The following is a 15,039-nucleotide window of genomic DNA, read 5'->3' as shown; positions in this document are numbered from 1 at the left end:
CCCAGGCCTCTATCACCTCCTGCCTCCAGCCTCTCTCCCCTCCAGTCCATCCTCCACACGGCTGCCCTGGGGATTGTCCTTAAGCATGGTTCTGACCACATCCTTCTCTCCCTGCTGGGAAGCTCAGAGGCCATGGAGGAGCTTCTGCATTGGCAGACAAGTTTGAGCCACAGAAAACACCTCCAGTGATGCTAGACAGGGGCTCAGGGCTGTGGCATGGGAGCCAGACTTTGAGTACTTTGGGCATTCTGATGGGCCTAGAGTCTTCTCCAGGGGGAAGGGGGCTGTGCCTGTGGGCCCCTGCTGAGGAGAATGCTTCTGAATACTCAGCTGGTCTTCTGGCTTTTCAGACCCAGGCCTGATCTATGAGAAGTGTGTGGAGGAGGAAGAAGGCTTTGCGGGAGCCCTTGACTTGTTTCCCCCTGGCTACAGCGGCAAGTCGGTGGAGCCACAGCTCTCAGGTAAGTGCTGCCCTGTCCCATCACCCCGAGGAAACCTGAGTTTGGACTGAGCTTGTGGCCTGGGGGGTTGGGAGGCCTTACCTTGCATCATCCACTTCAAGGACTGCCTTGCTGAGCAGGAAAACAGGTAGGGTTGAGGCCTGGGAGACGTGGAGCCTGGCTGGGGAGGTGGATTCTGGGAGCCTGGGTTTGATTTCCAGCTGTGCCCTGTATGGCCTTCCCCCCCGCTACTCTCCCCAGTTTCAGGTCCATTTCTAAAACGGGAAGCCGGACTAGACGAGGTGTAAAGGCTTGTCTAGCTCTAAGGCCAAACCTCATCACTGGCCTCCTGGCCTTTGCTTTTTTGTGGACTCTTATTCTGAGTTTCTCAGTGAAAAGTCCTTGGATTTTGAAATGCTCATGTGGCCTGCACCTTTAAGGTCCCTACAGAGAGCATGCTGGTGCAGTTCCACAGACAAGGTACAGGAGGAAATGGAGGGAGGGGAGACAGGTCACTGCTACAGAGGGTGGGTCTGGGCCCTCCCTCTAGGAGACCTCCTTAGGGTCCTGGGGCCTCGACTGATGGAAGGGGCTTCCTTCTCCCTTGGGGAGTGGGGGTGAGGTGGTCCCTGCTTAGAGACAGAGCCTTCAGCCCTCATCCCTTCTTGCCTGGATTATTGCATTGGCCTCCTGGCCTCCATTTTCTCCCATTCCAACCCATCTCTGCTCAGCTGCCTAAAGCAAAGGGCTGACCATGGCAGGCTCCCAGGGACTCTCTTAACCTCCAGCATCACATAAAGTGGCCCCAGCTTAGCTTCTAAGGCCCTTCACAGCCAGGCCCCAAACCATCTTTCCAGCCTCGTTACATGTCACTTCTCTTCCTACACACTGAGCTGGCCTTCTCTCTGTCCCTCCCACACAACTGTCTACCTCCTGACTCCTACCTCTGTGGTGGCCACCCCCTCTGCCCTCCTCACCTTGGTTTCCACAGTCCCTCACTTCCTTCCCCAATTCTGGTGCCCTTACTCCCTCCCCAGTCATTCTGTCTGCATGTGCACATGGGCTCCCTTTTGTCTCTCTTGCCCTTGTACCAGCCCAGCTCTGCGGCTGGCACACAGTAGGCGCCTAATAAGTGTCTGTAGATTTCACAGTGGAAGGGACTTTAGAGCTCCTCCATTTCAGGAATTCTTAGCCTTTATTGTGTCTTGGGCCCCTCTGGCAAAGCAGCCTGGGAAAGCACTCAGGACTTTCAGCAGATCACATTTGTAAGTGCAGAAATACTTGAAGGAAATGCCCAATCTTGGTTGGAGACAAGTGAAAATAAAGGGGCAACTTTGTTCCCATCCAGATTCATGGACTGCCCTCCCCCCACCCCATCTATCCATGCCCCCTGACCCAGGCCAACAAGCCACTTTATAGATGAACCACCTGAGATCAGGGAGCCAGGAAGGGCCTGGTAGAAGTCATGTGGCAGGCAGGTGGTGGCAGAGCCAGGTGTGGGGTGCCTGTCTCTGGTGCCACTGCCACCCCTTGGCTGCTCTGGGGACTTGGCCTTACTCGTGACCTTTGCGAGGTCCCCCAGCTTGGGTCTTTCCCCAGGGAAGATGCTGGTCTTGGACTATATTCTGGCCGTGACACGGAGGACCAGCAGTGACAAGGTCGTCCTGGTGTCCAACTACACCCAGACCCTGGACCTGTTTGAGAAGCTCTGCAGGCTCAGGAAGTGCGTCTTGGACCCCGACTGGGCCAGGCCTATCCCAGTGGGACCACACTTGTTCAAGGGAGCTTGGGATGGGCCCCTCTGACCACTTGGTTCCAGGACTCAGGCCCTTCTTTTTGGCAGAGTTCACTATTGTTTGTCTCATAGGGTCCATGACTGCACCAAGTGACTTCCCTGTGGGCCCCGTTTGCCTAGAGCCGATCAGGTCATGGTCCTGTGATGCCAGGGCTACGTGGCCCTTCCCGTCAGTGGTCAGGCAGGGTCTTGTGACTGCATGGAGCCAGGGCTGGGGTCTCAGATCAGCATCAGAGCCAAGAGTGACCTCAGCTCACCAGCTCACCTCCTTGTGGGGTGGGAGGCTCCCCAACCTTCTATTGACCACTCTCTAGCACCCTCTGTTGCAGACTTTTATCCAAAACCTGCCTCCCATTGGTTCTGGGGCCAAGGTGAGCCAGGCCGCTTGTTCTGAGACTGCCCCAGATGCTTCAGAATAGTTTTTATCTCTGGGAAAAACCTCCCTCACTCTTCAGTGGCTGGTCTTGCGGCCCCTCCCTCTTATCACCACACTCCTCTCCTCACATTTCTGCTTTCCTCCTGTCCTATCAGTGAAGAAATGGCGACCAGTGTCTGTTGTGACCTGGCAGAGCTAGGATTATTTACACTGACCATCCTCTGCCAACACTGTCCCTGCCTCACCCCTGTGATTGCTGCCAGAGTAGGCTTGCCAGCCCTGGGCCAGGGCTCCGACTTGGGCTCTGGGCACCTTCACTTGATGAACGGATCTTTGTCCTTTCCCCTGCCCTGGGCACAGGTATCTCTATGTCCGGCTGGATGGCACCATGTCCATCAAGAAACGAGCCAAGGTGGTGGAGAGATTCAACAACCCCTCAGTGAGTGGGCAGGCCCCTTGCCAGAGATTGGGGGAAGGGGGCAGCGAGCCTCACCACCAGGGTCCTGGGAGAGCAGAACTGCGGTCACTGGAGGCTCTGGCCACAGGGATGGAGACGGACTTGAGAGAGTCTGGGTGGGAGTGAGACTGAGAGGCCAGGTTGGGGCCACTCTGGGTGGGCTGGGTCTGGGGGTATCTTAATGTTATCAAGGCTGCAGGCAGGTGCCTGCATTTGGGTCTTCTTTGTGGAGTCTTTCATGGCCTCCCCAGCTACTAGCCCCTCTCCCCAAATCCCCTGGTCAAGAAAGGACCAGAAGACTTGGGGGGTGGGGCAGGGTCGGAGGATATAAGCTGCCTTCAAGCTTCCAAAGGGAGGTCACGGGGCAGGGGAAATCAGATGGGTTCTACCTGGCCCTAGAGGGGTAGGCTGATGCTTCATAGAGCTCTTTTGTGAGGTAGTGAGCTCCCCATCACAGAAGGCTTTGGTTGCTGTTTAGGTAACTGGCTTAGGGAGGGGACAAGACTGGCTGTGTGTCATGTGTCTTCTGTTGTGCTTGGTCCTTTTCTAGAGGGCTTTGCAAACTGTCAGTGCACCTATCTCCAGAGGTCCCTGCAGTCTAGCATGCTGACAGGCCCCTCCCCTGCCTGTCTCCCCAGAGCCCAGACTTCATCTTCATGCTAAGTAGCAAGGCTGGTGGCTGCGGCCTCAACCTCATTGGGGCCAACCGGCTTGTCATGTTCGACCCTGACTGGAATCCCGCCAATGACGAGCAGGCCATGGCCCGTGTGTGGCGTGATGGCCAGAAGAAGACATGCTACATCTACCGCCTACTCTCGGTGAGACTTATCTAGCCTTTGGGGGGGAGAACTCTGGCCTGGGAGGCTGGGGACACCCTGGGTCAGCGTCCTCTTCCTTGGTGCCATCACGTTCCCTTGCTGCCCAGGCTCCCACCATCTCTGATGGCCTGTCTGAGCAGATGAGACCCTGCCATGAGTGGGGACGGATGATGAGGCTGGGCCTAGACCAGAGTCAGTCTCCTGGCTAGAGCTGACCCCCACTGCCCTCTCTGCTCCCAGGCTGGGACAATTGAGGAGAAGATCTTTCAGCGACAAACTCACAAGAAGGCTCTTAGCAGCTGTGTGGTAGATGAAGAGCAGGACGTGGAGCGTCACTTCTCCCTGGGGGAGCTTCGGGAGCTGTTCACCCTCAACGAGGTCACACCCAGCGACACCCATGACAAGTAAGGAGGTGGGGAGGGAAGGAGAGCCTACTGCCTCCTGGGAAGAAAGGCCTGAGTATGGCGGGGGTACACCCCACCTGTGCCTGGGCCAGGTCCAAGGGATTGTGGGCTGGGGAGGCCAGAGCCCAGCCTACTGCATTGCACTGTGTCCGCAGACTGCGCTGTCGCCGCTGCGTGAATGGGCGTCAGGTCCGGCCTCCTGCTGAGGGCTCCGACTGCACCTCTGACTTGGCCCAGTGGCACCACAGTGCAGACAAGAGGGGGCTCCCAGATGCTGTGTTGCTGGCAGCTTGGGATGCTGCAGTGACCTTTGCCTTCTACCAGCGCTCACATGAGGAACAGCGTGGGGTCCTTTGAGACCTGGGACTGGATTAGGGCTGGACTGGGCCTAGTTCAGGGCTGCATGGGCCTGGGTTAGGGCTAGGGGGTTGGAGCTGGTGCTGGCTTGGGCATAGGTCGGCCTGGGCAGGGGCTCAGGCTGGTCCAGGCCACTGAATGGCTGCAGCCACCTAGGCTAGTCTTAGCAGAAAGCCTATGCTTATTGCACCAGGAGCCAGAGCTGCCCAAAAGCTGGGGGAGGAATCAACCACACAGCTGGGAGTCAGAGATAGGCAGAATAGATATTTTTTTTATTTTTAAAAATGTAAAAAAGGCACAGAGGAATAATAAAGGCATTAAAAACTCTCTGGTGGCAGAGTGGAGATCATGGTGTGGGCTCTGGGTGGATCCAGGCCACTGCTGGTACTCCTGGGGAGGGAGGGTAGCTCTGGGGGGTCACTTCTCCCCTTGATCCCTGAGGTCCTCTGGCCCTGAGCACAGCAGGGTCAGCTGTTGCCCCTCGGCCCAGGTGAGATTGGGGAGCCAGGGTCCCTGCTTTCTCTTTCCTGCTGAGGATGAGGTCAATCTCCTGGGCCAGAACTTGGGCCTCTGGTGCCATGCCCTACCCCCCAAGCTGTGCTGTGAGCATGGGATGGAGGGCAGTGTTGCTGGACCCTAGCCTAGGAGAGGGGCCTTTATATCCCAGGAAGGCCCTAGTCACATCATACCAACATAGTCGGCAAAGGCCTGGGAGGAGTCCCATGTATCACTAACCACACTGAATGTAGCCCGCAGCCGGCCAATGGCCTCCTGAGCCAGGCTGGGGTCCTGGTCCAGCCAGTTCTGGAAGAGGCAGAGGTGGCCCAAGGTCCCACGGCTTGGATGGCTCTGCTCCAGCTGCTTGGCAAACTCAAGTAGTCCCTCGGGCTTGATGCAGTTGGAGCTGGGATGGGGGGGAGAGGGTCAGAGTCAGGGGGGAAGCCCTGCAGGAAGGGAAGGGGTCCTGCTCACCCTGCTCCAACCACATACCTGATGTCCAGCTGGCAGAGTGCGGAGGAGGAATCACTGGAGAAGATCTCAGCCAGGGCCACAAGGCCTGAGCTCCCTGGAGAAGGAGAGAGGCTGGGTGTCCCAGAAGGCCAAGCTGCTCAGCCCTTTCTGGGTCAGCCCCGCTGGTCCCGCTGCACTCACCAAGGCGGTTGCCTGGCAGCCGGAAGCTCTTGAGGGTGGAGTTACTCTTTATGGCTGTGACCAGCTTGGGCAGAAAGTGGGCCCGGCGCTTCTCCAACAGACGGCAGAAGGACAGGGTGAGCTCTGTGGGAGAGCCAGAGGACGCCTGAGCCAGCCTGCTCTCAGACCACAGCTTCTCGCCCCCATTTTACAGAAAGTAAATTTAGAGCTAGAAAGGGCATCAGAGGCCACTGAGCCAACCTATTCATTTTACAGATGGGGGGACTTGCCCAAGGTCACACAGCTAGTAAGCATGTGAGGTGGGATTTGAACCCAGATCTTCCTGACTGTAGGTCCTGTACTTTATCGCCTCTGCCCTATTTCCTGTTCTCCAGCTCACCTCGGAGGGTGGGGTCCTGAAGCAGCAAGAGCACCTCCTTCTGGCAGTCAGCAAGGTTCATGTCGTGGAAGCTCAGCTTCTGCAGGGCTGGGTTGCATTCTGGGGAGGGCAGGCAGCCTGTGGGGTGAGGGGCAGCCCGGCTGGGCCCGAGTCCTCAGCACCCTGTCCGTCCCCTCCCCCCTGCAAGGTGATACCTCGCAGTGTCTGGAGCACCAGCCCCAGCTCCCTAGGAGAGGTGAAGGTGGCACTGTCCAGTGCCAGCCGCTGCAAGGCGGGTGATGCTTCCAGGACCTGGCACAGGCACCTGCTAGTCTGCGGCCTGCGGGGAAAGCCCAGCTCAAGCTGCTCCAGGCAGTTCTCTGTCAAAAGGAGAGAGAAAGGCAGCACCAGCCTCTGCCCCCAGGACACTTGGCCTTCAACCCGGGCCCTCCTTCCACACTGGGGGGTTGGCCCCGCCAGGATAGTACTGAAGCTTGGACCCTGCAGACCCTAACTCCTCCAGAGGAGGGGCTCAACTGGCAGGAATGATCATTAAATCACAGTCCTCCACATGAGCCTGGGTGGCCGCCCATCCTTAGAGGCCCGAGTGGGGCAGAGCCCTGCCCCTTCTCTCCCGGCTTGTTTCCCTACCTGCCAGGGCTCCTGCCCTGACTGACAGCCTCAAGGGCCCCTTGCAGTTCTGTGAGCCCAAGATCTCAGTAGTTTGATAATGCCTTTCCAGCCATATATCCAGCACCTGACACTAGAGAGGTCTCGAAGGCAGAGGTCACCGTGACTCACCTGTCCTACCACCCCCTCACCTGGAATGTCCTCAGGCCCCATCCCAGGACTGGAGACCCCAGGGGCTCTGGGGCTGTCTTCTGGGCTCAGATGGTCAATGCGGATGGCTAGGGTGTGCAGCCTGGGCAGGACCCTGAGGGTGGCGTGGGCCAGCTCCAGCACAGACAGAGGAGAGAAGAGGTCAGTGAAGTGCAGGGAGTGGAGGCAGCAGCTGGCCTGGGCCGAGAGGGCCTGCAGGCCCTCCAAGAGGTGGAAGATGTTGGAGCCTAGTCCTGCAAGGCAAGGAAGCAAACACTGATTAAGCACCTACTACGTGCAGGACCGGCACACCTGACAAGTATCTCATCTGATGCTCATAACCCTGGGAGGCAGGTCCTCTTATCTCACTGAGGTAGGGAAGTGACTTGGCTGGGGTCACAGAGCTGATAAATAGCCAAGGCCAGATCTGAACTCAGGCCTTCCTCATTCCAGGTCGTGATCTATCTGCTGCCGCCCTAAGTCACCCCGGGGAGTCCTGTCAACTGTAGGTCTCCCCAGAGGCAGGAGTCCCAGCAGGGATGTCTGCTCCGCAGGCCCCAGGGCTGCACTGCCAGATCAATGTCCCCACCCCGCCTCAGCCTGTCTGAGACCCTTTTTTATCCAGCACTCTGAGGTTTACAAAGTACTTTCCTCAAACAGCCCTGAGAGATGGGGAGTGCAGTTGTCCCCATCTTACAGATGAGGAATCTCGAGGCTCAGAGGCTGTGCTTTCCCCAATGTCCCCAGCCAGAAGACGCAGGAGGCAGGATCTGATCTCGGGTCCTCACTCCAGGCCCACAGAACAGGGCCCCAAGAAGCTTCTCGGCCCTGCTTGGGCACTCTGCTCCCCCTAGGATGGCAGGCACTCCCTGCCCCCCCCCACCTCTACTTTCTCTCTGTACAATGGGAATAACCACACATGCTTTCCCTCCCCCTCCGTCTCCCAGGGGTAGGGTCGAAGGCACTCTAACCCTCAGAATGCTACAGACATGGGAGGGTCAGGCCCACTCAGGGCCTGGAGGGAAGCGAGCCAGGAGCTAAAAGCAGGGAAGCCAGCAGGCCCCAGACAAGGCAGTCTGGCAGAAACACAGTCTGGACTGGCATCTGGCAGTGCATACTGAGACATGTCCACAGGGATGCATGAGACTTAGATGGTGGAGGAAGCGGGAACCTCAGGGCCAAAGGGGATGGGCTGCCCCTAACCTAGACTGAGTGCCCTGATGATCACTGGGCCAGCCGGGGTTAGGAGCTGGGCGCTGGCTCTGCCACTCCTTCGGCTCTTCCTGACCTGAGTGGGGGCGTCCTCACTGTGCTGTCATCAGCCTTACCGTTATAGGAGAGCGTGAGCTTCTCCAAGGACACCCAGGAGCGCAGCAGGTGGCACAGCACATGGGTCGCCTCTGTGGACAGCGGGATGGTAAAGAGCTCCAGAGCCGCGATGCTGCGGAAGCGGGGGGCGGTGTCTGGAGAAGGAAGGTGCCTGCAGCTGGGCTCGCACAGACTGCGCTGCTGCCCCTCCTCCTCCTCTTCACTGGCAATGAGGAAGACAAAGTCATAGAGGTCTTCTGGCTCGGCACCAGGCCCTTGCCAAGGATGGGGGCAGGGACTTTTCCTCCTAGGAGCCGCCTGGGGCTGCGGGGCGGAGCCGGCTCCAGTCCCTGGGCCTGGTGATGGGGCAGCAGGACTGCCAGGGCCCACTCCGCCCAGCGTCTGGCTCTCCTGCACAAGCACGGCCTGTTCTTGAGCCTCCCTGGCCTCGCTCTTCCACCGAGTGGCCATCAGGGCAGCTGCTGACTGCTCTGCAGCATCCCGGTGTGGCCCGCCAGGCTCCAGGAGGAACGCAGGCTCCTGGAGAGCTGGGGCTTGGGCCAGGGGGCCCTCCCTGCACAGACTGCAAGGTGTATCACAGGGGCCTGGCTGCCAGAGCCCCGCACTCATGGTGAGGATGAGGAGGAACAGTGCAGTCTCGGGCACAGGCCAGGAGTACATGGACACATGCCGAACACCCCCGTGGTGAATGAGCCGGTGCAGCAACCTCTGCAGGGCCAGGTGAGCAGCTCCATCAGAGAAGAGCAGGTGCCTGAACTTGAGGGTGTGCAGGGAGCGGGCCAGGGTCTGCAGCACCTCGCGCTGGGCCTCGGCCATCAGCTCCCCCACTCCCTGTAGTGCGTTGCAGATGGTGAGCTGGGTGACATAGGGTGCACTATGCCCGAGGGCCGAGAAGCGGCTGTCCTGGAGGCGCCGGTCACATGCTGGGTCCAGGGTCCCTCGGAGCACCTGGCAGAAGAAGGTCTCTAGGAACTTGGTCCGCCAGCAGGGTACACTCTGTGGCCAGATGGGGAGGAGAGACAGACAGGTGAGGTCAAGCCCTTGCAGGCCAGGCTGTGCCGTTTACCTCCTGGTGGCTCTTAACATCTGCTGGCTGGGTGACCTGGGCCAGGGATCTCAGTCCTTGAGCCTCAGTCTCTTTATCTGTGAAATGGGGAAACACTACTTAACACTCCCGAGGCATGGGTTGCTGGAAGGAAGAGACTTTTTGAATTGCTTTTACTATCGCCCTGTCCCTGGGCTCTGCTGGCTTGGACAGTGGCCCTCTATTAAAGGCTTACCTCTGCCCAGATCAGCCCCAGCCCAGGCGTTCATACCAGGTATGGCAGCACGTGAAGCTGTGCCACAGGGCAATGTCAACCTGAAGCTCTGACAAGCTCTCCTTCCCTAAAGCAGCTTCTGGCCTAAACCCACAATCTAAGAGCCTCTCTGGCCATTCTCAACCCCACCATGTCCCCAACCCACTGAACAGATGGTTTGCATAGGGGTGCGTGAAGCTGGCATGCCTTTGGACATGGCCCCAACAGTGCTGCCTTGCTCTCTCAGGGATGGAGCCATTGCGTGTGGATGAAGGGGTCTGTGTTGCCCAGAAGCTGCCTGCGGGGTGCATCCCTGCCCTGCCATGAGCTTGGCTGTCTCCTTCACCACTGAGCAGAGGGGCCTCATCAGCCAGGATCACTCAGAGTGGCTCTGTCCCACATCAGTGCCAGGGGGGAGGGCTGGCAGAAGTGCCTCCCCTCACCTCACAACGGGGTGGTCTTGTCCTCATTACGTCATCCCAGAGCTGATGCCAGATGGCCTGTGTAGAGAGGCCTGTGGAGAGCAGAAAAGCCACGCATCCTGTCACTGCCGGGGCCCCTTAGACTTGGGCAGGCAGCTAGCTGAGGCATCCAGTGCTACTCTCTACCCACCCCAAGCCCTTGCTGGTGTGTCCTGGGGAATGGACATAGGTCTGCCCCATCCATTCCAACAACCCTGTGTACCCCCCAGGGGAAGGGTATGGCTGTTCCCTGCCAGGGGACAAACCCAACCTCTCAGTGTGGCGTGACAGGGACAGCTCACCTTTCTTCTGGGCTGCATGCTCAGCCCTCTCCAGGTAATAGATATTAAGCAGCGGTAAGATGCCTTGAAGTATGGGACCTGGAAGAGCTGGGAAAATCAAGACAAAGTGCTGGGCTCAGAGGCAGGGATCTTGCTTCCCCACTTGCCTGCTTCCAGGAGAGGGGCATTAGAGAGGAAAGTGCCCTGACCCTGTGCACTCATGAAGCACCTTCATTAGTGTCCAAAGAGGAGGCTTGGCCAGAGGCCCCAGGCCCCATCCCCTCTAAGGTTCTGCTGTCATCCTTCTCCTAGAGAGACTGCTGAGTGCAGGAGGGAGTGCACCTGCACCAGCCCTTTGAGCACCTACTGAGTGCTGGTGCTGGGAACATAGAGGCCAAAACAAAAAGCTGCCTTGGCCGCCTCTCTCAAGGAGCTGCTATTACAATGTGTAAACAGACAAAGCGGCCTTCCTGCTCTTCCTGTCTCCTGTGCCCAGTGTCTGGAATGCCCTTCTCCCTCACCTCCAACTCTCAGAATTTCTAGTTTTCTTTAAAGCTCAGCTCCCACACCACCCCTACATGAAGCCTTCCCTGATCCTTCCAGTTCTGGACAGCCCCCGGCACCCCCCCCCCCAGTCACGACTGTCACGAAACGAAGAAGAACACATCCAGGAGGTGACCACCAAGGCCAACGGCTGTAGACGTCAAGGGGATCCTCCACTTGATTAACAATGAGTAATCTCATCAGTGACTTTGGGGAGAGCAGTCTGGGCTGAAGGATGAGACCAGAAGCCAGACTCAAAGAGAATGAAAGGAAATTGAGGAGTTTAGCCCTAAAAGGATGGAGAGATCAAGGGAGGGGGTGTCGAGGAAAGGGGAGACCCAGCAGGTTTGTGGGCAGTAGGGAAGCAGCCAGTAGACAGAGAGAGACTGAAGATAAGTGAAAGTGGGGATGACGGGGGAGAGCTGCTGGAGGAGATGGGATGGAGCAGGGGCCCTGATGGATACAGAGTGGGGGGACCTCTGAGACAGGAGTGAAGGAGATAGTGACAGGGGCATCTTTGTGCTGCCAGATTAGCAGGGGGGGAGAAGACGGGGCTCTTGGTGAATGACCTCAATTTTTTCAGTAAAATAGGAGCCAACGTTCTCAGCTGAAAGGACGAGGGGAAGGGGGACCAAAGGAGGTTAGAGGAGGGATGAGAAGGTTTGGAAGAGCCACTGTGGAGAGCAGGAGAGGCAGTGAGCAGGAAGGTGAAGTAGGACTGCTGCACAGCAGGGAGGGCTTGGCTGAGCTTAGGTAACATAAATCTGTAGTGGATCCACTCTGGTTTCATTATTTTCTCCAGCTTTGTTCAGTACACAACATGTGAGCATTAATAAAGCCAGTGGATGGTGGGAAGAATCCCAATGGTTAGGATAGGATCTTCAAAAGAATAAAGGGGCAAGGGACTCAGGAGAAAAGGTCAGTGAACTGGAGTGCCAAGGGGTCAAGATAGGAATAGGAGGAGAGTAAGCCAGTTTTCTAAGAATTGAGAGGTTGAGGGATTGGAGGTTTGGTATTGGGAAGCAGAGGGAGAGATGGAATCACAACAGATCATGGTCAGATACAAGAATTTCAGAGTTCACAAACATGGTGAGATCAAGGGTATGATTGTCTTTGTGTATGGCTGAGGTAGGGTAGAGGAGGAGGAGGGCATGGGAAGTGAGCAAGATGAGGACAAGTGAGGAGAGTATACAAAGTATATATACAAAGTATATATACATATACACATATACAATGTGTGTGTTAAAATCTCCTAGTTTGAGAGCAGAAGCTGGGGAGGAGAGAAACAGGCTAGCACTGAGCTTACTAGAGGAGAATGGGAGTATGGTTGGGGGTCTGTAGATAACAAACAGCAGGATTTTGATTTTGACTGAATGAATGGAAAAGGAGGATATGTTACTGTGTGATGATGGGGAAGGGAGAGTCAGAAATGAAAGTGGAGAGCAGGGAACATTCGGAGTCCCCTACCAAGACCAGCGTTGGGAAGGGATGCCAGGGAGGCTCGGTGAGTGTACTGCAATTTAGAGGAAAAGATGTAAGATGAAAGTAAATACTTTATCTACGGAGTAGGCATTCATTCCAGAGAGCACAGAAAGGTAGAGGAGATTTAGAGGGGGACGTTTGGGTTGAGGGGAGTGAGAATAAGGGAATGTTCCACAGAGAATGGCATTTAAATAATGGCAGCTGGAGGTGATTGACCTGGAGGTGTGGCCAGATGGAAGGACGCTAAGCCAGTAGCTGCAGGAAGTCACGGTCATGCACGGGAGTCCTCGGTGCCAGCCTGGCGCTGGAGGGACGGGTGCATGCTGGGCTGGTTCTACGCTCCAGCTTTTAAGTCACAAAGAAGGCGCGGACCCGCATGGGTGCGGAGAGGCTCTCTCCTGGGAGCTCAGCATGCCAATGAAATCGGGCTCCTGGCTAACCCGTGCACACATGCCTGAGCCCGCATACGGCTGTATGAAGCTTCCCTGGAGCCCCGCTTCACTCCTGCCTCTGTTACGGGCCGGTGGCGTACAGATAGGCCTCGATGCTGCTAATGTCCATCCTGCATCTCACTAGACATCACATACGCAACAAGTGGCCATGTTGCGCCCGGACACTGGGGGCTCAGCCCCTCCCCGGGAAGCATCTTCCACGCTGGGTCAGCTCTCGGGGAAGGGGCTCCCCGGAGCTTCCCCCCCACCCTGGGGCGCGGCGGACGCCCTCCTCCCCAGGACAGTCTGCCCCGAGCCTTCTCCTTCCCCAGGCTACACCGCGGCCCCTCCTACGGCACGGACTCCACGCCCTTTCCCTGCCCGCCCCCCAGCGCATCTATGTCCTCGTCTAAGGAGGGGCGTCCGCAGCGGGAGGCCTGTCTGGGTCTTCTCGCTGGCCCGGGATGCTGGAATCAGTCTCCATGGCAACAGGGGCCGCACTCCGCGCTGGCTCCAATTGGGCCGCCTCGTATTTCCATGGGAGCGCTGCTTCCAGCCCCTCTGAGGTCCCCGGTTTCCATAGTAACGGGCTCCGTTGCCCCTCCCCCTCCCCAAGTCCTCACTCACCCCACACCCCGCTCTCCAGGACACCCATGTTGGCACTCACGGCCCAGCCGCATAGTACGAACAGCGCTGGGGGACCGCTGGGCTCTAATTCTGCCGTGGGCCGCCTCTCCCCGGAAGAGGCCTCCATGGCGGCGGCCGCTATGCACGCACGCAGGTGCAGGCTGGCGCTGACGTCGCGAGACCTGGGGGCCGCCATATTGGGCAGTGGCTCGCGCCTGCGTAAGCGTGGGACTGTCGACCGCCATCTTTGAAAAGATTGGAGCGTACCACGGGACGCGCTCTGTGGGGACGGGAAGAAAAGGCCAGTCCCTCTGTTTGGGCGTCTACGAGCCTGCGAGTTCGTGTCGAGCTAGCAGGATCATTTAGGCTCTTCTTTATACGTGAAATCCATCCTCCTCCTGCGCGGGGGGCCCAGAAGCAGCGTCGGACGCGCCTCCCACCCCCTTGAGCGGTGCCGTTGGAAAAGGCCACCCTACATCCGGTAGTGGACTGGACTTCCGGCCTGTGACCCTGGCGAGTCCTTCTTGGCCAGCAGGGAGGAGTCGCGCTTGCTGAAGCTCGAGCGGACGCCAGACATGGTGTGGGGGAGCGGTGAGAAGGCTCTGGACGGCGGGGACCCCAAGAAGGTGAGGGAACACGGTGGGCCATAGAGCCTTGGGGTTGCGGCTTCAGTATTCCCATCGTTGAAAGGCCTGGAATTGCACTTTGCCAGCACTTTTAGATAGATGCCTCAGGCTTTCAGCCTCTCTAACGGGAGGGGCAGCCGAGGGAAGAATCCCAGGTTCTGAGTGGCTCCCAGGTGTGGGGGAACCATTCACACTCCCCGGTCATCCCGGAGGAGGGTCTAGGGCTCCAACTGCCCTTAGGGTGGGGGAGGGGAGAGGGCGGGGTTCGGGGCCTGCGCGTTCTTTGGGGAACCCCCGGCCCGCCTCCCTTTGCCGAGAGGCCACACAAAGAAGGCGCAGGTGGCAGAGGCGGGATGTGGACCCAGGGCCCTATAGCGGGGCAGGACGGTGAACACGGGGACGCGTGATTCGAGGACGATTGTTCGAAGAAGATTCGGGGGTCCTAGCAGACTGCAAGCTCAGCAGCGGGAGTGTGAGTGATCACCTTTCCCTCCCCCTCTGCAGCTTTTGACCCTGCTGACCCCGCTCTCCTCTGGGGCTCCCCGCGTGACCTCCGAAAGATCTTCATCCAGGCCCTGGGTCCCTGGGGGCCCGCCCACCTGCTACTGCTGCCCCGGCTCCCCTCCCCCTGCCGCCCACCCTGGGTGTGACCTTGTGCTTCCATCCGGGGGGCTGGGGTGTCGGCGGGGCTGCCGCTTGTCCTGCAACCCCCGGCTTCTCGCGCCTGCCCTCCCTGGGCCCCCCCCTTCCTGCTCCCCTCCCGCCATCCGCACGGCTCTGAGTCACTGCCCACCGTCCATCTCTTTTGTTCGGAATAGGTTAAAAAAAGTCATCTCCAGACTCCTAAGGGTCCATGCCCCAGCCAGACCCCCTGCAGAGCAGGAGTGGGTCCTCTTTCTGCTCCCCAGCAGCTCCCCTCAGACCTCTTTGTCCCCTTTCTGCACTCTCTCCACCATCAGCTGATCTCCTCGCCCCCCCCCCCCCC

General features: G+C 58.3%; 3 protein-coding genes across 8 annotated transcripts in view; 2 read left to right on the top strand and 1 right to left on the bottom strand.

Moving 5' to 3' along the window:
• The window catches only part of LOC138165385 (DNA repair and recombination protein RAD54-like), a 28,993-nt gene extending 24,021 nt beyond the window's left edge, over positions 1-4,972 (top strand). For all 4 annotated transcript variants that reach the window (XM_069093663.1, XM_069093662.1, XM_069093665.1 and 1 more), the window contains exons 14-19: positions 351-461; positions 2,040-2,163; positions 2,972-3,050; positions 3,707-3,886; positions 4,127-4,290; positions 4,446-4,972. In XM_069093663.1, the coding sequence (XP_068949764.1) occupies positions 351-461; positions 2,040-2,163; positions 2,972-3,050; positions 3,707-3,886; positions 4,127-4,290; positions 4,446-4,647 (860 nt within the window). In that variant the 3' untranslated portion in view covers positions 4,648-4,972. The remainder of the gene's footprint in view (positions 1-350; positions 462-2,039; positions 2,164-2,971; positions 3,051-3,706; positions 3,887-4,126; positions 4,291-4,445) is intronic.
• The window catches only part of LOC138165389 (cytochrome b-c1 complex subunit 6, mitochondrial-like), a 290,341-nt gene that overhangs the window by 269,703 nt on the left and 5,599 nt on the right, over positions 1-15,039 (top strand). Inside the window, exon 2 of the mRNA XM_069093674.1 lies at positions 13,950-14,054. Coding sequence (XP_068949775.1) covers positions 14,004-14,054 — 51 coding nt within the window. The 5' untranslated portion in view covers positions 13,950-14,003. The remainder of the gene's footprint in view (positions 1-13,949; positions 14,055-15,039) is intronic.
• Positions 4,899-13,836, bottom strand: LOC138165384 (leucine-rich repeat-containing protein 41-like). Of its 3 annotated transcripts, XM_069093660.1 has the most exons (11): positions 13,429-13,560; positions 12,587-12,942; positions 10,367-10,453; positions 10,047-10,117; positions 8,305-9,301; positions 6,979-7,230; positions 6,373-6,537; positions 6,179-6,295; positions 5,800-5,922; positions 5,638-5,713; positions 4,899-5,551 (listed from the first exon to the last, which is right to left on the bottom strand). In XM_069093660.1, the coding sequence occupies exons 4-11, from the start codon at positions 10,071-10,073 to the stop codon at positions 5,326-5,328; spliced, it is 1,983 nt and encodes a 660-aa protein (XP_068949761.1). In that variant the 5' UTR covers positions 10,074-10,117; positions 10,367-10,453; positions 12,587-12,942; positions 13,429-13,560; the 3' UTR covers positions 4,899-5,325. The 3 variants fall into 3 exon arrangements, with proteins under 3 accessions (XP_068949761.1, XP_068949759.1, XP_068949760.1); XM_069093658.1 differs by lacking the exon at positions 12,587-12,942 and having other exon boundaries at positions 13,429-13,836; XM_069093659.1 differs by lacking the exon at positions 12,587-12,942 and having other exon boundaries at positions 6,179-6,277; positions 13,429-13,836.

Source organism: Petaurus breviceps, unplaced genomic scaffold (assembly GCF_028583685.1).
Source record: "Petaurus breviceps papuanus isolate PSGF00001 unplaced genomic scaffold, PetGlider_PUasm1.0 208, whole genome shotgun sequence".
Taxonomy (NCBI): domain Eukaryota; kingdom Metazoa; phylum Chordata; class Mammalia; order Diprotodontia; family Petauridae; genus Petaurus; species Petaurus breviceps.
This window is presented reverse-complemented; position numbering and strand designations above follow the sequence as displayed.

What these genes read in the sequence shown, in the direction of transcription:
- LOC138165384 (XM_069093658.1), bottom strand. Translation starts at nt 13,624, where the DNA reads ATGGCGGCCCCCAGGTCTCGCGACGTCAGCGCCAGCCTGCACCTGCGT. An exon ending in GCTCACGCTCTCCTATAACG is followed by an intron (nt 7,231 to 8,304) that starts GTAAGGCTGATG and finishes CTTGCCTTGCAG; the next exon opens with GACTAGGCTCCAACATCTTC. An exon ending in CTCTGCCAGCTGGACATCAG is followed by an intron (nt 5,552 to 5,637) that starts GTATGTGGTTGG and finishes CCCCCATCCCAG; the next exon opens with CTCCAACTGCATCAAGCCCG.